Source organism: Anser brachyrhynchus (genome assembly GCF_964034855.1).
Source record: "Anser brachyrhynchus genome assembly, chromosome: 8".
Lineage (NCBI taxonomy): Eukaryota > Metazoa > Chordata > Aves > Anseriformes > Anatidae > Anser > Anser brachyrhynchus.
This window is the reverse complement of record NC_137702.1, coordinates 6195715-6216665: the sequence shown is the minus strand read 5'-3', so window position 1 is coordinate 6216665 and position 20951 is coordinate 6195715. Positions and strand designations below refer to the sequence as shown.

The following is a 20951-nucleotide window of genomic DNA, read 5'->3' as shown; positions in this document are numbered from 1 at the left end:
GTCCAAATGCTTCTTGAACTTTGTCAGGCTCAGTGCCATGACCACCCTCTTGGTCAAGAACCTTTTCCTAATGCCCGCCTGACCCTCCCCTGTCCCAGCCCAGTTCCCTCGGGTCCTGTCACTGTTCCCAGAGAGCAGAGCTCAGCGCCTGCCCCTCCGCTCCCCTCGTGAGGGAGCTGCAGGCCGCCATGAGGCCTCTCCTCAGACTGCTCTGCTCTGGGCTCACCATCTTTCTAACCCTCCTTTGGATGCTCTCTAATAGTTCTATGCCCTTTTTATACTGTGGTGCCCAAAACTGCACACAGTACTCGAGGTGAGGCTGCACCAGTGTAGAGCAGAGTGGTACAGCCCCTTCCCTTGACCAGCTGGCAGTGCTCTGCCTGATGCACTCCAAGACTCGCCTGGCCCTTTGGCTGCCAAGGGCACACTGCTGGCTCATACTCAGCTTGCCATTGACCAAAACCCCCGAATCCATTTCTGTGGGGCTGTTTCTCAGCCTCTTGTCTCCCATCCTGTACGTATATCCAGGGTTGCCCCCTCCCAGGTGCAGAATCCAGCACTTGCTCGTTAAACTTGATAGTTTTGGTGGTTGCACATCTCACTAATTTGTCAAGATCTCTCTGCAAGGCTTCTCTACCCTCAAGATAAGATTATAAAGAGAAGCATGCCCCCAGTGACAGAAAATTGAAGAAATTAATAGTTTAAGTGTACTTAAAGGTGTGTTCTAGTCTAAATGTGAGGTGTTCAATAAAATCAGTGCCAGGGAGCTGCATTGCATATCACAGGAGGTACAATTTATCACTGAGATATACAGAAAACATGGAAATTTTCCCTCAGTCCTGGTGACGTTGAGAATCTTCATATAGATTGCTCCAAATACAGTATTTTTACAATTAGCCAGCAGTACCTCTCTTAGTAATTGGAGATTGGGAGAGTCCTTGAGGGAATTATTGCACATTTTTTTCTAGTTTATCTGCACTTCAGTAAGTATTAATGATTACCATTTGAGGCGGGATATTGATTACATGAACCTCTGGTCTAATTCAGTACACTGCTTTTATGTTCTGACCTGTTTCTCAACTCTCTGTTTCCAGGTCCCTGGTTTGATATGTACCTAAAATCACGTGACCCCGTTGTTTTGAATTTTAATGCATTTATGTCTTTTAATCCTGATCCAAAATCTGAGTATAACGATCAACTCACACGAGCTACAAACATGACTGTTTCTGCTGTACGTTTTATGAAGACCTTCAGGGCTGGTTATCTTGAACCTGAGGTTTTTCACCTCAATCCAGAAAAAAGTGACACTGAGATCTTTAAGAAAATTATCCGATTTGTGCCTTCCTCACTTTCTTGGTTTGGTGCCTACATGGTCAATGCATACCCCCTCGATATGTCTCAGTACTTCAGGCTTTTCAATTCTACACGGTTGCCTAAGCTCAACAAAGATGAGCTTTTTACAGATGAAAAGGCAAAACACTTACTGGTAATGAGAAAAGGGAATTTTTATGTATTTGATGTTATTGATAGAGATGGAAATATGGTGAAACCTTCAGAAATACAAGCACACTTGAAATACATACTCAGTGACAACAGTCCAGCCCCGGACTTCCCACTTGGCTACCTCACCAGTGAAAACCGAGATACTTGGGCATTGCTGAGAAAGAATCTACTGGATAGCGGCAATGAGGAAGCTCTTCAAAAAGTAGACTCTGCTCTGTTTTGCCTAAGTTTAGATGATTTTCCCATTAAAGACTTTGTGCACTTGTCCCATACTATGTTGCATGGAGATGGTGCTAACCGCTGGTATGACAAATCCTTTAATCTTATCATAGCTAAAGACGGCACTGCAGGAATTAATTTTGAACATTCCTGGGGTGATGGTGTGGCTGTGCTCAGATTCCAGAACGAAGTCTTTAAAGACAGTACCAAAGTACCAGCTGTCAGCCCTCAGTCGCAGCCTGCTTCCGTAGACTCTTCCAGAGCAGTACAGAAACTTGACTTTAAGCTGAATGATGCCTTAAAAGCAGGAATTACCAAAGCAAAGCAGAAGTTTGATGCCAGTGTAGAAGCACTATCTATTAATATGATTCAGTTCCATGAAGGGGGCAAGGAACTTTTAAAGCAGAAGAAGGTAAGCCCAGATGCTGTGGTTCAGCTTGCCTTCCAGATGGCTTTCCTTCAACAGTACAATCAGACTGTTGCCACGTATGAATCTTGTAGTACTGCGGCTTTCAAACACGGTCGCACAGAAACTATCCGTCCTGCCTCTATTCATACAAAGAAGTGTTCGGAGGCCTTTGTCAAGGAACTGTCCAAACATAGCACAGAAGAGCTTCAGAAGTTGATTGTGGAGTGCTCCAAATACCATGGCCGTTTGACAAAAGAAGCTGCTATGGGTGAGTAGGAATGTATCACTTCTTTTTGCACTAAAATGTTTGTTGAAGTTGCTATCAAAGTTTTACTTCACAAGTAAATAATTAAAGTTTGATGTAGGTCTGACGTTAATGCAAACTTAACAGAAAGCTGCAGTTTAAAATGCATTTCTTGATTAGGAGGAAATACCTCTGTGCTCCTAGTTCACTGTTAACATGTCTAGATTTCTTTCCTACTGTAGTTTTGTCCTTACAGCAGCTGGGCTGTTTGAAGCACTAATAAATACTTAGTGCGTGCTATACTCTCCAAGGCAACTAAGAACTTTGGCTTTATGACTGAAGAGTTGCTGTCTAATCCCTGCAGGGGTATAAAGGCTTTAACGACTTCCAAGTCAAACTGGTTCTTTGGCTGTGCTACTCCTGGTATTTTTCTAAATGCTTTCTTTTGAATCGACCTTCCCAGAAGCATAACTTGCTGTACTGTTTCAGTAAAGTCAGTAAGACTTTATTGAACATTACCCACAGAGTCTAAAATGTGCCTCCTGTTGATGCAAGATCTTCTTTAGATCCATAAATTTTAGGAAAGCCTTTCTCTTTTGAAAAAAAAAAGGAAATGTTCAGATAAAAGTTAAAGAATGTGATGCATTATTAAAATTGTCTGTTAACATTGCTTTATTTACTATCATGATTCCTGGTTGAGGCTAGCAGTAAAACAGCAAGCCATCATTCCTCAGCATAGGTGCGCTAGAACTGCAAACAAATGTCTAGGTTCTGAAAAATGTTTCCCACTAATACAAAAATCCTCAGTTCTTCAGACCACTTCTTTTGTGGCTTAAAAGCAAAGTGTTATCTGAAAAGTGAGTTTGCTTCCCACAAAAATTAGTCATATCTCTAATACTTGTTATTTTATTTTCAGGTCAGGGATTTGACCGACATCTCTTTGGGTTGCGCTATTTAGCCTTATCCAAAGGTATTGCATTGCCTGATTTCTATCAAGACCAAGCCTATGCTCGACTTAATTACAACATCATTTCTACAAGCACATTGGTTAGCCCGGCTGTGCAGTTAGGAGGATTTGGCCCAGTGGTGCCTGATGGCTATGGAGTAGGATATCAGGTACATGATGGTTGGATAGGTTGCAATGTTTCGTCTTACCCAACTAGGAATGGTAAAGAATTCCTTCAGTGCATACACAAGTCACTAGAAAATATCTTCAATGTTTTAAAGGGCAAGAAGGTGGATAGTTAGACAAAAGGGATGGAAGACTTTACAGTTGTGGTAGGGAATACAGACTTTGTCTAATTGGCAGTACCTACTAATCAGTGTTCAACACGGCTGAAACTGATGAGCTCAATTGGCTTCAATTAGCTTCCTTGAACTTGAATACTGTGTAGATTCAATTTGAAATTTTTATCTATTTTAAAGAAATCAAGTGCAGACCTTGAATGCATATTTCAGGAAATACAAGCATTCATGATGTTGAAATGAAGTAGCAGAACTGTCTGTTAAAACAGATCCACATGTTCTTAAAATACATTTAAAATAAAAAGCATTGTTACCAAATTTGTGACTTCTAACACCTTTGTTCTATGAGTGTTCAGGTAGACAGCAGCACTGTGAAACCACCCTTAAACTGTTCGGTTTTAAAATAATATATGCAATAGTTTTAAATATGAAAGAGTGGTTACATTTGCACTCTTGCAGTAAGCTTGTTTACTAACTTGTCACACTTTTCTCTTTAAACTTGAATCAACATCAGAACTGATTGTACCTCAACGGTTTGAAGCCTTTCCAATAGAACAGCTTTTTGAGAAACAAAAAATGAAGTGCGAGGCTTTAACTAACTTGCAGTCGCCAACTGTGCTGTTACTGACAAAAAGACAATTGTGATGCAATAAAACTGTATATTAATAACCACAAAGTTATTTTATTACTGGTATCAAAATCATACAGTGTGGATAGTCTCTCTATCAGGATCTCATGTTTCTTGTAAAGGTTAGAAAGAATACTTTTCAAAGCACGCTGCAGGGTTGTCTTTCACCTTCCATACATGAAGTCTGTCCAATAATCTGCTGCTTTTGTTTTGCTGTGTACACGTGCTCCTGCACCTTAGAAAAGTCACTGAACTTTATCATTGGAATCCTCTTTCCAATATTCCTCCTGCTGTGGTGACCTTACCAGAATATTTTTCTCTATTTTTCTCCTTACTTTTGTACTTGCCTTCGGCTGCAATTCTTGATGTCATTTATTGTACCAAATACTAGAGTTTTAGTGCTTAGAGATGCATCTTTAATGCATCAGGGTTTGTTGTAGAAGTTCTAAAGACTAAGGCTTAGCCAAACATGCTGAAGGATTGCAGGAAAGCTTGAGCATACACATCACTCTAAAGTAGTCACACCATGAATGCAAGATCAAACTGGCGCAGACGGGTTCCTCATGGTGCTCGTGACTCAGACTTACCATGATTATCCTTTCAATTTATATGAAGAAGGGAAAGTGATCATTTTGGGGGGTGAAGGAACTAATATAATCAGAGCAATAGTCTTTGAATGAAGTTCTTTAGAGAAAGTTGGTGTTTTTTTGAACATGAGAACAATTAGCAAGATTGTGAGAGCATTTTCCAGAAGTAGAAAGTCTGTCTGCAATTAGAAATGAGTAAAGTTTATCTACAGAAAGGTAACTTGATTTTCAGAAGGTGTAACAGCTAGGCATAAGCGTCAGTAGTAGCCAAACTCATTAAGTATTCTCAGTAAATTCACTTCATTGTCTTTAATAGCTTTCTGCTGGTTCAAGTAAAGATGTACGTTTTTGCTTGAACATTTAGCACCATCCCTTTACTAATACTCTTATCCGTTTCCTGATGCTAGGAATGGTGGGTGAAAATAACTTACTTGCTTACGTTAAAGAATCAAATGTGGATACTTCTCAGTGATACTATTTAAAACTTTGAGGCAGTGAGTTGCCTAAATAGTTGATGCGCTAGTTAAGCTACAGCCCATTTCAACCATGCATTTTACCAAAAACAAAAACATTAAGGAAATTGCCAAGTTCAGTTAAGCATATACGCAACTTTCAGTCTGTACTAAGACCATCTCAAAGTGCTCTGTGAAAAATCTTTTATTAGATGTTCCGAGGACAGTAAGAACAACTTACTGAAGTTTACATTTCTGAAGTACAGCCATGTGAAAAGTAACGCCAAGGAAACTGTCTCTGATGGTTACAGTTCCCTCATCAATAAGCATACCAAGGTTTATGAGGGGAATGGATGTTAGCATTTCACAAATTTATGGGTAACTTCATAGATTCCAACAGATTCCTTTGTTTTTTCATCATAGTCATTCCAATCCTGTAGGAATTAAGATTTCAGAGTATTAGTCACAGACGGTAGATGGCAATAGTGTCTAAATCTCAGACTGGAATTCAGACTGAAACTAAGCCTTACTCAGAGTGTGGGTCCTAGAGATTACACAGTACTTCCCACAGAAATGTTAGCTACCTTCTAATTTCTGAGAGAAGTAAGAGCACTGCCCTGAAATTAAATGGAATTCAGTATCAGTGTTTTTAAACTTTTTTTTTTAATGTAGTCTACAGCCTGTAGTGGACAAAACAGCAACCATGGCAGATGAAAGGATTATCTATCATTTACAATACCCTAGTCACGTGGCTCAGCAGACAAGCAGATCCCTGCCAAGTAGGATACAGGGGAACAGATTTGACCTTGAGATTCTTGCTCACAGTCAAGGAAGATTTGCAATGCTGGAGTCATTATCCTGCGCTTTGAAGGAGAGTGTCTTTATCTTACTTTTTAAGATCTCTGTGCAGAGGAAAAAGTACAGACATTGTAGAAAAATCAGTCCACCACTCTGAATCACCCCAGCTATTGCAGGTGTTTGCTCTTTGACATTTCTGATGACTTATAAGTTGCATTTCTACCTTTGTCAGCTCCTGAGATATAAAATACGTACTTCTAAAATGAAGCTGTTAGTAATGCTGATTATTCACAGTTGTTGTAGCTTCTCTCTCCAGTTACAACCTTCCCATACCTACATGAAAGCTCAAAACTAGCCTCTAATATGTGCAAGTTACGTATTTTGGACTAGTGTCCTAGAGAAAGGAAGCTAGATAATTAGACTTACTAACGAAACTAAGACAACATACCTTTTCTAACAAGTTTATGTCATTAAAAGGTGTACCGGACTCTGCACCTTCAGCAGCAAACCCTGCCTGCAAACACATTGGGAATAAGTTTGTAAGAAAAAGCTGTAGCAAGAAAATAATAAGTATGATCATTGAAATGTTTAAAGAAAGTAACACAGCACATTTTTATTTTACTTCTAGATTAGGTAGGAAGAATAGCCAAGCTGTTTCAAGGGTCAGTATAAGGTGGTGATCCTGTCTGTGAAGTGAGCAATTTTGATCTAAGCAACCACAGTGTAAAATAAGACAAGACTGCTCTTCCATTTTTCCTACCAAAAAGGTACTTTTAAGAGTTATAAATAATCTTAACCTTGAGTTTCTACATTCATCTAGCAGCATCCAACTACTAACAGCTTTAATTTGTGTTCAGAATCTATACAGTCATTATGTGTGGAATAGCTTTGTGATAAACTCACTGCAAGAAAACAATAGAAAGAACATACGGAAAAGTTAATAGTTTTGGCTTAAACATCATGAGAATCCAAGCCACTCTAGAAAAGGAAGTGGCCTGTAGTGCATTTAGGTACTAAAGTGATTAGCAAGCCTTGAGTGAAAGGAGGATGTTCAGCTGACTGAACAGATCAGGATACCCAAATAGTCTTATAAAGGGGAAAGTTCATCACTGTTGCTACTGTTCCTGTTTTTAAAGAGGTGAAAGAAAGGATAGCACTAGCACGAGGAAGTAAGCAAGCATATCAGTGATGTATATAACATGCGGAAGATATTCTTTCTGATTTTCTGTAAAAACATCTGTTACATTAGAGCTTACAGTAATCAAGCTGTAAATTAAATTCTACTAGTTTTAAAGGTAAATTTAAAAATCTCAACCACCTTGGTAGCATACAGGAAGGTTTCGTATACTGCCATTTCTAACTGCAGAATTTTCATGTGAAGTGACTAAAAAGCAAAGGTTTTCTGCAAGGGATCTGCATGAGCATTTTTGATAAAGAAATCCCCAGACATTTAACTGTGTAGGAACGTGTGAAGTAAGCCAAAACATTGTAAAATGTTTGGGGATTTGAGTGGAAGGTTAAGCATTTGGGAGTTAAGCAGACTACGGAGTGTAGCAGACGTGACAACAGGAGAGCTATCTGCGAGGTACAGTGTGAATATATCTTTTATATAATTGTCAGAAGCCCATCTCAAGGGAATTGCTATGGGTTAGGAGGAAGATCAGCATCAGGGGACAAAAATGCAGAGCTGCAGTACAGAACAAAGACTAGGAAAGTAAAAGAAACCCAGCTTTTTCTACCTGAAGATAACCACCTGCACTCCAAGCAACAAGAAGCCATATGACTGGAATTACAGGCTCCTGTACCAGACACCCTCAGGGGGACTTGCATTCTTACAGCTTTGGTGTCAGGGCAGACCCATTTAATCTCTGCTGAAGGGATCTGAGAAATGCAGTGACTCGTCTGCCCTCTGCTGACTGGCGAAGGACCAACAGTTAAAGCATCAACACCGAAGAAGCAAAAATCGCTGTTGACTTTAAAACACAAGGTACTGTCACACTTTTTTTTTTTTTTAAAGCAATGTAACTATTATTTTTGGCACAAAGCAAAGAAGCTGAAAAAGGCTTAAGAGAAATTTTATAAAACTTCTGTTTTTTAGTTGAAGCATTCAACTGAGGGACAAGAACAGGAAAGGAGCTAAACTATCCTTAAGTAAAACCAATACTTATATATCAAATTCACAGTAGATGTATCTATGTAAGCACATTAAAAAGAAAGATAAGGAACTGAAAAAAAATGTTCTTGCCCATTATTAGAAGTACCTTGTTTGAATTTGTTGTTCAAACTAGATAGAAAAAGAGGTTTCAAATCAGAGAATCAAAGGATACTTTCTCTTTAGACTCAAAGGATTTTTTTTAGGAAAACTACTACCAGCTTGTATAAGACAAACGCAAGTATTGAGGCAGTCTAAATTGACTTCACATATGGTTGTATTATGTTCATAAATATATACATATTTATATATATAAATAAATGCTATGGCCAGTCCTGTTTAGTGCTAGTCAAGAGCCAGTCCAAGGACTGCAGAGAAGCCAGGCTGGCTTGGATCATGCCAAATACAAAGCAGTTTATAGAACTGTAAGGAACTGCAGAGTCTATTTATTCACTGAAGTACTTGCTCAGGGATTTAAGTGTACTCTCTAGCAGAGTGCACAGACCAAACTTTGAGAATATTATTTTAAAAGCTTTATTACGGCTGTGAAGTCTTTGTTCCGCAGATAAAAGTAAATTGACAGTTAGAACGCAGATCTGTAAACATCTCCTGCATCTTGTAGACTTTTCACAGATTTTACTCAAAGTGCAAGTTCCTAGGTCTGGCTGCAAAGCTTTTAAAAATAGATAAGCTAAGAACCTTTCTGTTCCTCAAAGGGAAACAAACAAGCAAAAAATTAAAAATGAAGACCTCCTCCTGCAGCACAATGCAGTGATGATTTCATTTATACCTAATCCCTTGTACGATCATCTTTTTTGTTCTGTTTGTTAGGATAGTGTCACAGTCTGAGGGAAGGATAAAAGAGGTTTATATTTGTCAGTCTATTTACACCTAATCCGACCGGAATAATAGGTTAAATATAGCAGGGAGTTAGCTTGCATACAGCATGACCATGCACAAGCAAGTGAATCACTGAGGACTGGTTTGGCCATGAAGAACTCCTTTAACTCTAAACCCTGAGGTGTGCTTTGCAACAGCCTTTAACTGCCATCTTCAGTTTTGGTATGAAAAAGTTTCCAATAGAAAAATGCCAGTACTCAGTGCTCAACTACAGGTTTGGTGATGTCAAATCTCAAATAAAATTTAGAGGCCATACACTGAAAACTGTTCATAACTGGAACTTCGTTTACTCTCTGTAACATACCAATAACCAAAGAGGAGCTCTCCTGAAAGTGGCTAGCTGACTGTGCACTCCTGTGATTCCCGTTTGGAAAGATTCCCTTTTGCAATGCTCCCTGAGCAATGAAGACCTTTCAGATCAGTTCAGATGATCAGTGCTGAGTTACCTGTAAGGTAATTGGAATACCACTCCAAGGGGAGTTTCATTTTAGATTTAGATTTTTTTTAGTTACTGGAACCCAAGTACAAAAAATTCCAGAGTTGTTCATGTTAGCTGGTTTTTTTTGTTTGTTTGTTTTTTTGAGATGAATAAACTAAAAGAACTGTGGAGAGGAAGGAAAACTGGGGAGGTCCAGGACATTCCAGGAAGAGCAGCAGTATTTCTAATAGTGTATTTTTTAATCACTGTAGAGGCTGTAAGTGCTCTTAAAACTGAGAAACAAATCATGAGTAAGAACTCACCTGTGGCTGAAAGTCAACTGGTTCCAGACCTCGGCATTCAAACTCCACTATTGTCTTGAATTTCTCACTGTCTTCAGCCTGTAGTTGAGTCAGAATACCATTAGTTTTCAGTTTAAAAAGTTTTCAGAGAAAGACAGTGACAAGTATTAGTCTGGTAATGAACTGCTTTTAAACTGCGGCACTGTCAGCTCTGATGTTCCAAGTGACAGCAAAATCCTCGGGCTCGTTTAATAGTTCGCAATTAACTACAATTTCTTAATCTGCCACAAGGAAGCCTTCAAAAGGAAACAAATATGGACATTATGTAATTGTCTGTGATTTGAGTGGTAGTTTTGTGTTTTGCTTATGAAATGCATCATAGATTATTCTGTATTTGACACTAAAGTGGAAGGGGTAAATCATTACCAAGCTACTGTTAACTGCAGTTTTTTCTCCTTCATTAAACTGCGTGCGGGAGTCTACAAGAGACAATTTTCTATCAGGTGAACATCTCTACCTTCCGTTTTCTTAAAAGAGGAATGTAATGATACAGCAAAAACTCAGAATACCATTAATGCTTATTTATCTTTCACTTAATATATAAAAGAGAAAACAACTTACATTGTAAGGTTTGATCGTCTGACTTAAAATATCTATAAAAAAAAAAAGATACCAGAAGTATAACAGTGAGTGACATAATGTCTTCAGAGTTCTGCACAAACCAAGTAGCAGCTTCTTCTCCTTTCTTAAAAAAATCCTTATGAAAAGTAATAGAAACAAAGTAACCAAGCAGTTCCTAGAGTTATCCATTAAAAGGTAGAATTCATTTTTTCCCTACTTCTCCTGAGAAGTTTACACCATTTTGTTACCCTAGCAATGCAAAGAAAAAGAAATTGCAATGTATGCTTTTGTAAAATGACGTTAAGGGTACAAGTTTTGTTCATGCAGAAACCCAAGCTCCCCAGGAGGTCTGAAAGCCCATCAACTGCAAGACCAAGACCATAGGTCACTATTGTACAGTTTTTTGTCTCTGTTATCTCCAGCTCTACCCTCAAAGCTGCCTTTGTAGAAATTGCATGTAGGGCACAGAGTAGCAAAGAGCCTGCAAGTAACTCAAAACTGTTTTGTGCATTTCGTGGGAATTTTAACTAGTAGCGTAGTCAGTCCATCCTACATTTTTCTAACATGTTTCCTTTCAGGCTACCATCATATGTATTTATGTATCTTTATAATGCTGCACTTCAATCCCAATAGAGAGAAAAAACAAATTAGAGAAGGCTGAAATGGACAGAATGCAATGGAAAAAATAGATGTGAGGGCCCAAGCTACTCGACCATCTGTAGCTAGCATCTCTTTAAATCAAACTAGAATCTCAAAAGGAAGAAGGAATAGTAATCCAGCCATTTGCGAACAGTATCAGTTTTCTATCTAAAAAGAGACTTTGATTTCAGGACCTATTTCACAAAAGCTCACCAGTGATAATAGAAATTTATACTTGTGACAAGGAGCAGGTCTCAATATCATTCCTTATATTTATTTTAAAATATTTATCTAGGATGCTAAGACTTAGAATCCAGTGGGATTCTTTTCTTTGGGAAGGTGAAGTCTATATACTTTTCTTATTATTGCCCCTCATAAAAACAGGACCATTATGCAGTGAGACTGAAAGGCAAAAAGCTTATTATGTAACAGGTAAAATACATTTGCACTCAAGGGTATAGCTTGAATGGCTGGAAACAGGCTTACTTCTATGTGAAGCACGTACTGGGTAGGAAATACCTCTCTGATAATGGAAATGCAGTTTACTTAGGGGTATAATCCCTCTAACCTCCCAACCCACTCCTGCTTAGGACATTACAAGGCTGGACAGATACTAACTCCATAAATGTTTCAGCCCCCTTCTCTCATAAAAAGTGAGAAGTGTTTCATCTCGCTCCTGTCACTTAGGAAGAACAAAAGTAGCACTAATATTTAATGTTATCAATTAAGGACATTATTTTGCCTATTAAATTTAGAGAAGCAAGTATTTTAATAGCTTGTATTACTGCTGTTAGTAGCAGAAAAGAACTTTCTATTGTTACTTCTAGCAATATGCTGCAAAATTTTTCCCACTGTCCCACCATGTGGACCCAACTTCATTTTTCTGTTGATGACCAGCTGACCTTGCTATCGCCTTCATGAGCATGATAGCAAGCGTGTGCCTGCTGTGAGGTCAAATGCCAATGTACTTGGAAAAAAACAACACACCTATCACGCAAAAATTGGGACTAAAAAATAAGCTTACGAGAAAAAATATGAAGTGGATGCTTCTTAAATTTTTAAGCACATACCAATGGAGTTCTCCCTGGAGCACAGCTTGCATTTCTGCACCATAGTGGTGCTTCCTCTGCCTCCTTTCAGGGGAGCGCTGTCCTACAAACCACGACAATGGAGACACCATTTTTAATTGTATTCTAGCTGAGCCACTAGAAGCCTTGGCAAAGCTGAAATAGGTGGGTTTTTTGTTTTGTTTTTACAAAAATGGTCTCAACATTTTAAAAATATTGCATTGAGAAGGCTTTTTTAAACTAAAGAGAGATGTAATTCAGAAAGCTGTGATTATCAAGGAATAATCCTGTTCTAGCTTTAAAATCCTGAATAATGATAGTTATGTTCTGTCCATATATATAGGCATGTTTGAATAACTCAAAATACATTCTTAACGTTCAGTAGTGTGTAACAAAGATGATAAATCCTTCCTAATAACAAAACCTTCCCCTATCCTTGACAAATTTTATTCTGCTTTTTCAGTTTCCAAATGCTCATTTGGCATGCTTAACTCCCCTTGAATTACCTAAACTTCTCCATAAACATTCCATCAGCATCAGAGAAGTGTTCTACAGGCACAACCTTATTCTAATATCACTTCAAAATGCGTTTTCAATTGATATTTTTACAGAAAGGAGGCTTTTCAAAGCAGACTGTCACCAACAGTCACCATTTTAATGGCATATTTCAATTAAATCTCCAATTATTTTTTGAATATGAAACATGACAGCATTTCCTGGATGCATACAGCTAATATTTACTATTTTTTCTAAAGTGCGGATTGTCACATCTGATACTAATGTCCATTGCACGTGAGAGGTGGGTTTGTTTCCTCATTTTTGTTCTGAAGCAGGTTGTAAGAGGGAAACATACCATCAATCGCAGGTACTGCCATTTTTCAGAAACTTCTCCACAGTTCCCACATTTCAGCTGAAAAACAAAAACCAGAATGTAAAGCTGCCAGTAAGTAGGGAGTCGGAAGCTGAAGAAGCTGGTGTGAACCCTCAAGATTCACAGCCCCCCATTTGGTGACTGAGAGGAGCTTGAGGTGGATGTCAGCTGCTGTCGACCACACAGCCCCACAGGCTGCGTCAACCTAGCAGGTACGCCCACAGCACGGGTCTGTCCTTCCACACGCTGGGTGCAAACAGTGGTACAACGCATAGTCACTGAATAAAAGGTGGGAATAGCACATCTTGCCATTTACTGAAGTTATCGGTGGTTATCAGGATTATCAACCACCTCAACGATAGAGGCCCTACCGCTTCAAACTAAGGCTTTTCATTATTGTAAACTAGTGTGCAATGCTATGCGTGTATTATGAATGCATATCTATGCACCTACACCATCGCACATGTTGTTCTTGTAGCAGCCTGCTTGCACTGTGTGGAAAAAAAAATAAATCACCTTTTATGCTGATCCCACTGAAACTGACTGACATTTAATGCCAGAGGCCCTCGCTGCCAGACGCCCCGCTGGGTAGGCTCGCTGGCTGCGCAGCATTTAGCGATAAAAGGGCTTTTCCCTGCCCCTGAAGACCCCGAGGCCGCCCCGCACCTTGAGGTACCAGCGGAAGTCCTCGCCCTCAGCCCGCAGGCGGGTGATGTTCTCCAGCGTGGCACGGAGCTGCAGCCCGATCCTCTGCAAGGAGAGAGGCAGCGACAGAGGCCGTCAGCACGGCACGGCCCTACCCGGCCTGTCCCGGCCCCGCTGCGGCCCCTACCTACCCCCATGGCCCCGGAGGGTGCCCGGCAGCCCCCCGCCGCTCACGGGACCTGCCGCCGTGCAAACCCCGCTGCCAGCCGACAGCTCCCCCTCACGCCGTCCCGCCTCTCGCGGGAGCCGCTGCGGGTTTAAAGCCGCTCTTGGGTGTTTGGAGTGATTTATTTTTTTTTTTTTCACCCTCCCCTCAGTGCCCTCAGTCAAGCTGGCGGCCGCCTCCCGGTGCTATCTGCCGGGCTGAAGCCGAAGCTGCCCTCAGCTAAGATGGCGCTGGCCGGTGCGGCCAGTCACCGCCCCGCGGGCGGGAGGCTGCGGCCGGGAGGAGCGGCGGGCAGGGCCCGGGGAGCGGGCAGCCGGGCCCTGAGGGACGGCTGAGGGGAAGAGGAGCGGGGCAGGCTGCGGGGAGGGCGAGAAAGGCGGAGGTGCCCCAGCAGAGCCCGTGGTGAGAGGAGGGGAAGCGGGAGGTGCCGCCAGGAGGCCCTGCCAGCGGGGCCGGGCGGGCACGGTATGGGGTGAGGTGGTTTCGGTCTTCCCAAGACATTTGGGCACAGTCTGATGTGGGAAGACCAGGAGGAGGTGCTAGGGTAAGAGAGGGCGCAGTTCGGCAGAGCTGGTGTGGGGAGCACCCTCAGGGCCCTGCAGGGACTTGGGCAGCCGGAGCTGCCTCAGCTCAGGGAAAGGTGAGGGAGATCCTTGGTAGAGAAGTGAAAGAGTGAGATGAATTTTGATAATTAACATAGATACACGCCCTACTTTCTATTTTTTTAGGAAATGGCATCTTTAGCTTTTTTGAGTAGAATGCAGGATTTTGCTTCAAAGTTAAGTTTCTACTTTTTTAAGACAAAAAAAAAGTCAAGCAACGTGGATTTTGGCTACAGAGGACGCACCCAGATACTTTATAGCATTACCAGACACAGAACCAAATTTATGCCTCAGGTAAGGCTTCAAAAAATAGTCCTTGAAGAATATCAACTATTACTAAACTAGAACTATTCTCAAGTTCCATATATTATGCTGGAAAAAGTCTGTTAATTCACTTATCAGGGCAAAGGCTTGACCAGAGTTAAATTAGAGCTGCCCTGTCACAGGGAAAGGTGCTAGTAAATCCCTAACTGGTTTTGATAAGATGCCCGTTACACTAGAAATATCTCTTGGAAGAAACACTCTCGAAGTTAGCATGCCTCACCTATTTCAGCTAGAAGTTTTATACAAGTTTCACCATGCTTCCAAGTTCTAATCTTGCAGCAACTTCTGCATTCCAGCTTAATTGGGAAGTTATAAACATGACAGCTCCCCCTTACTCCCCATAAGGTGGGTACCAGCAGATGTCAGACTGCCAGAGATGCAGTTCAAGATCGTATTTATAATGAAAGCCATCCAACCTGCTTCCTATAGTGCTTTCCAAAAATTACCACTTTAAAGTTGAGACATATGTTTGATCCTCTAAATCTGTCAAGCAGTTCTGCACAAAGGGCGTACTTAGTCTAGAACTTAACTAAATACATTCCACACTTTTAACTTCAGTTTGTCTAAAATTTTTAAGAGAAGCTGGATGTTAGAAGAAGATGGAGTTTTGGTGCCTGGATGGGCCTTGCATGGTTTATTGTTTACTTTTGCTCTAAAGGCAGGCGGGCACTCACAGCAGGAGGTTGTTACAGTTTGTGTCTTTGCTATAACCAGTCATCATCTGCTTTAGTTTTTTTGAACAGGTGAGCTGGCTCTCATGATTTCCAAATTTGGATAGTAAAACAAATTTATCGTCTGCTGTTGCATAGATAGAAAAATGAAATACAGCTCTGTGATACAAATTAAATAACACATCCTGAATGTAGCAGGATAAAAGAAGTGTTAGGTAGTCAGTTTATCACTGAAACTTAAATTAAAAATACAGATCTCACCATTTTATTACGACAGTCACTTACAGTTTGTAAAAAAAAAATCTAACATACATAAAAGTTTCAGATCTGAAGAAGCAAGGAATTGAAAAAGCATCCCTTCCCCCTCCCCCCCCCGTACAGACACCGTAATACAAACTTCAATTTGTTTAATTTAAATTGGCTTAATCTTGAAATGTAGTCCAATAAGACTGAAGACTAGACACTTAAGGTCCTGGACCAGGTAGTAGAATACTCGCAAGCCTTCTGGATCCCTGCAGCGCACAACAAGAAGGGAAAAAAAAAAAAAAGACAAGTTTTAAGAGAACAGCCTTTAGAACTTACACATATATAAAGCCCATAGCAATATTTTTCAGAGGTAGTCTTAGACATAACAGACTCATTTCACCTGGCGCTGATAAAACTTACAAACCTGGAATGCAGAATGTTTTAAGTCTTCATAGAACGTACACAGGCCAATGACAGTTCGAAGTCTGAATGTCTAACAGGCGTTCTTATAGTAAGCTTAGCTGTTCAGTGAATTTGAAAGTGTTATGTCAAGTAATGACATTTAGTTCATTATGCTGCAACACAGAGCACTTGTACTTCATATTGTTTCAAACTACAAACTAGTTCTGGGTGACATAAGTACCTAATAACTAGCAAGTTCTAACACAGATAATTACATTTAAAAAAAGGGCAGAAAAAAAAGCAGAATACATACTTAGATTGGTTTACATCGATGAGTGAACCAATTTTTGATGTGGTAAAGGAAATGTGCTCATCACCAATTACTATTTCAAGCTCCTACAAAGTAAAAGATTATGATGTCAAATTAGTATGGTGCGGTATTAATTACAGAAACATTTTGATGTCAAATTACTACATTAGGCTATTAGCTAAAGAAATACTTTAGTAGTAAGACGAAGGCTTTTTCATTTTTATTACAAGGGTACTGAACGCCTTATGTTTGTGAATCCTTAACTCTCACAATGAGATTATGATTTAGACAGTACACAAGTTTTAAAATAACATTCATTTACCTCTTTGCTAGAAAGAACGCTGGCAGAAAAGCTCAGTTAGATAACACATGAGAACAGGAGCAGCAGCTAGAGCAGACACCGACCTGCCGGCCCACCCTGTCGGGAGGAGGCCACAAAGCATCATCTTCTTTAGTGATTTCGCTGTCATCAATTATCCTCTTCAGCTCCTCCATCACGCTCTTGTGGACGTAGGCCTGGAGGCGACACCCAGCGTGAATACCCTGTTGTATCCCATCCCACCACCCCCCTCACCGGTCCCTTCCCCTCACCTCCTTTCTGATCATCACATCGTTCTTGTAGTTACTGTTGTTGGCGTAGCGCAGTTTCCCTGTCGGGAGAAGGACGCACATTAACCTCAGCCCCGGCCCCCGGGGGTCTCTCCCCCTTCCCTCCCTCGGCTCACCGTCGGGCCGGAACTCGAACTCGAGGAACTCGTGGCCGAACTTGCCCTTGTGCCCCACGTAGTACCGCAGGTAGAAGTCGCTCGCCATGCTCCCGGCACGCAGCGCGGCCCCGGCGCCGCCCGAGCGCGTCATGGCGCCCGCGTCCCCCTTCCCCGCCCCGCGCTGCCATTGGCCGCGGACGCCCGGCGGAGCGGCCGCTGCGCCCCCCTGCGGCTGGGTCGGCGCCCGCAGCCCTGAGGGCTCCCCCTCTCTTCCTCCTCCTCCCCGGCCCGCTGCCGCCATGGTCCCCAAAGCCGAGCCCAACCGTGGCGACCCCGCCATCACCAAGGCCCCCGGCGACACGAAGCGGCACAGGTGAGGGGCGCCCCCCTCACGCCGCCGCCCCAACGGTCGCTCGGCGCCGTCCCTGTTCAGCGCCGGCGGGGCAGTGCGGTACCTCAGGGCTCAGCCCCAGGGTACAAACCAGTTTGTGTGCAGAATTTACCACAGCGACAGCCCGTGCAGTAGTTTTCTGTAAAGTAGTAACCTCTAGGTGCTCTTTTGTGAGGGTTAAGTACCAGGTTGGGATGCGTTTTAGGACTTTGCTGGACTAACATAGCAGAGCAAAGAATTTGCCTCGTTTTCCCATTTAACTGCTATTTGCTTGGACCTACAAACGCTAGTCGCTAGGCACACACAAAATAAAGAACAATTCACTGTAGGCTCACCAAGACTGAGGTAAGAGGGAAAAAAAAGAGATTGAGAAGTAAAAGTATTCAAGGGTCACACTTGACGTGATCATGGACTCCTAGTGCTGTTCACTCTGCGTTAATAGGTCTTCTCTGTCTTGGTTAGACTGTTTCTATTTATTTATTATTAGTATTGTTTTCTTCCAAGGGAATTGAAGGATATTGAGGGACAATGATAATAGCCTGGACAAAGCTACTTGTGAATAAAGACTAAAAACTAAATATGTGCAACCCAGCTAAATGATGTAGTGCACTTTTTCTTAAGTCTAATACATGTGCTCATTCAATTTGTATTACAGTTTGTTCTTCTGTAGGATGCAGCACATGACATGTACTGTGTGCACATAACAGTTCAGGTTTCATCTGTTTAAGAACAAAAGAAACATTCCAAAAAATTGGTTATTGTAAAATGCATTCATTTAGACAGAGCATGGTAAACACAGAATGCTTGTTTTCCTTTCCCTGCAGTGCTTTCTGTACAGTGTGAAGTCAGTGTCAAATTTTTCTTTTTAGTAAGGGTTTTTTGAGGCTGAAATATCTAAAGGATCATCTAAACATTCAAGCTGCAGATTGCTTTACGTTGGCAGAATGGAACTTGATATGTTAGGAGCTGTACTCAGTGATCTTTGTGGATCCCTTCTGCCTGGTCAGAGATTCTGGACTGAAATTCCTTCAGGAACTAAGGATAATCATAAACGTTGCTTCATGTTACATGTGGAAGTCGCACTTCTTTGTCATTTTGTTTTCTGACAAAATACCCATGAGAAAGACTCTTTAATATAAATGCTGTGTTCCTTCATTGAAAGAAGACTTCAAAATGTGATGTATCTCAACTGTATTGCTTAGTTTACTATTGCAAATTGCATATATATTGTGGTGGTTGACGTGGCCCAAGAGGAATTACAGTATAGAATAAAGCATTGTCACTGAAATTTAAATACCAAATGGATTTATTTAATTATTTTTAAATTTCTGTTCTTTGGCAAGGGGGAATAATTATATTATTCTTAACACTGCTTTTATCCTGCAGGTGTAGACAGAAGGGAATGAACAAATATCTGCAGCTTTAACGAGTAATCAAAAATCAAATCAAATTAAATAGCTGAGTCATCTTCAAATGACTGAATTTTTATTTTATTTTTTTTACTTTGGGCCATGAGCCCATCACAGATTCTACATTTTTTCACAATGCTGCCCAAATAATTAAATTGAAGTAATCTATTTGTTTTTATCTGTTGTTATCTAATTTTTATCTAAATTACTCACCTGATATGATTCTTTGCCTTCAGTAACATGTTGTTGTTTGGAAATGTAATTATGTAATTAACAACAAAAAGCAACAATTTGACGAAAAAGTTTTTCCCCTTTCAAGTTATCCTTCATTCTTAGCAGATCTTCAGTGACATTGTTCTAGAAAGAAGATATAATTCAGTAGTCTAGAGCAATTACAGATAAAGTAGAACTCAGCTATTCTTTGATGATTTAGTTGTTTTAAGGAAAATTTACATTGCCCACGTGATTGATTTCACAGGTATATCAAACTACAAAATGGTTTGAATGCATTACTTATTTCCGATATAAACAATGTGGACGAAGAATTCTCAGAAGAGGGTGGTGCAGAGTCTGAGATTGAAACTGATAATGACAATGACTCAGGAACAGACAGCAAAGATGACGGAGAAAATTCTGATAGCAAGGATGACGAGAAAGTTAAACCTGAGGAGAGTCCTAGTGACTTGGATATGGAAATAGAAGGGTTAGCAGTAGAAGAAGCATGGGCAGAACCAACAGGAAAGAAAGACGAGGATGAAAGTACAGAGAAAATGGTATATATTTATGTTACAGATTTTAATGGTTTTGGAATTGCAAATACTGCCCAGCTTGGAAAGCTACCTCAATAACCTATTCCGGAGTCCTATTTGTCAGTGTACTGTTTTTCTTTAGTAGTTCAGTGTCCAGCTTTCTTGCCCAGATTTGAGCCTTTATTGCTCTTGTTCCTGGATTCACTGTTTGCTGAGTGATTTCCCTAGCATGGCAATAAATTAACAATGTTTTTGTCTGCCCTCCTTCCCCCTGTTTGTTTGTTTGTTTGTTTGTTTGTTTTTCTGGTTGAATTTCAGTTACTTCCTTGTCTGATCATTTGCCTGCCAGATAAAATTAAACATTTTCCTTACAAGTTGTTGCAACAATGTACAATGTGTTTTCTTCGCAGTCTGCTGCTGCCCTTTGTGTTACTGTTGGCAGTTTTTGTGACCCTGAAGATTTGCCTGGGCTAGCACACTTTCTTGAAGACAGTATGTATCATTTTTCATGCTAGGCTTTCTTTTCAGTTTTGAGCTTTCACACTGATTTTGACTTTTGTATCAGTTTTGATGTAATCTTAATATTTTTTACAAATCAAGCTATTTGTGTAATTTTTAATTGAACTCAAATTTTAATTCTGGTGTGGCTTGATGTGTTTAAAAAAAGTGGCCTGATGTGAATAACAAAGTGATTATATAGTCAAATAAACTTGAATTTTCTAATGTATGAAAATAAAAAGAATATGAGCATATGTGTAAGATACAACTCAGCTGAAATGTGCACACTTCTGTATTTGTGATGAGTAATGATATTTAAATATCATGTGAAGGTTTTGTAGACTCTAAATAGTTTTGTTAAAATTAATCCTGTTCATTCACAGGTTTTGTGTGTGTGGTTTTCTTTCTTTTTTTTTTTTTCCTTTTAAATCAAATGCATATTAAGGCTACAATAATTACTCTATCAAGTCCTTCTGAAACCTTTCTTTCTTGCTAGTATCTCTAACAATTTCCTTGTATGAAACATGTACTAGTCACACACCCTTAAGTGCTCAGAGTAAATTTCAGCCTCTTATCTGTAATCAGAAGTTATTGACAGATAATAAGAAGAATGACATCTTCAGAGTTCTGCCAGGTGTCATTAAAAAAGTGAAGACATCAGCCCATCTTTTGAAGTTAGGCATTCATCCAGGTAATGGTGGTTGCAGAGCAATGAT

At 40.4% G+C, this 20951-nt stretch overlaps 4 protein-coding genes across 7 annotated transcripts in view; 2 read left to right on the top strand and 2 right to left on the bottom strand.

Moving 5' to 3' along the window:
* Window positions 1–4296, top strand: part of CPT2 (carnitine palmitoyltransferase 2) — a 68559-nt gene extending 64263 nt beyond the window's left edge. For all 4 annotated transcript variants that reach the window (XM_080603297.1, XM_080603298.1, XM_080603296.1 and 1 more), the window contains 2 exons: window positions 1095–2399; window positions 3292–4296. In XM_080603297.1, the coding sequence (XP_080459423.1) occupies window positions 1095–2399; window positions 3292–3623 (1637 nt within the window). In that variant the 3' untranslated portion in view covers window positions 3624–4296. The remainder of the gene's footprint in view (window positions 1–1094; window positions 2400–3291) is intronic.
* A 1181-nt stretch (window positions 4297–5477) lies between these two features.
* CZIB (CXXC motif containing zinc binding protein) lies at window positions 5478–14381 on the bottom strand. The gene is made up of 8 exons (XM_080603341.1): window positions 13892–14381; window positions 13722–13805; window positions 13038–13094; window positions 12188–12269; window positions 10479–10510; window positions 9879–9956; window positions 6534–6599; window positions 5478–5721 (listed from the first exon to the last, which is right to left on the bottom strand). Exons 1-8 carry the CDS (start codon window positions 13895–13897, stop codon window positions 5644–5646), a joined length of 483 nt encoding a protein of 160 aa, XP_080459467.1. The 5' UTR covers window positions 13898–14381; the 3' UTR covers window positions 5478–5643.
* A 1384-nt stretch (window positions 14382–15765) lies between these two features.
* Window positions 15766–17363, bottom strand: MAGOH (mago homolog, exon junction complex subunit). The gene is made up of 5 exons (XM_080603333.1): window positions 17207–17363; window positions 17073–17131; window positions 16887–16997; window positions 16485–16567; window positions 15766–16035 (listed from the first exon to the last, which is right to left on the bottom strand). The coding sequence occupies exons 1-5, from the start codon at window positions 17337–17339 to the stop codon at window positions 15936–15938; spliced, it is 486 nt and encodes a 161-aa protein (XP_080459459.1). The 5' UTR covers window positions 17340–17363; the 3' UTR covers window positions 15766–15935.
* A 6-nt stretch (window positions 17364–17369) lies between these two features.
* Window positions 17370–20951, top strand: part of LOC308198778 (nardilysin-like) — a 30256-nt gene continuing 26674 nt past the window's right edge. Inside the window, exons 1-3 of the mRNA XM_080601770.1 lie at window positions 17370–17561; window positions 19467–19761; window positions 20148–20229. Of these exons, the coding sequence (XP_080457896.1) occupies window positions 17488–17561; window positions 19467–19761; window positions 20148–20229 (451 nt within the window). The 5' untranslated portion in view covers window positions 17370–17487. The remainder of the gene's footprint in view (window positions 17562–19466; window positions 19762–20147; window positions 20230–20951) is intronic.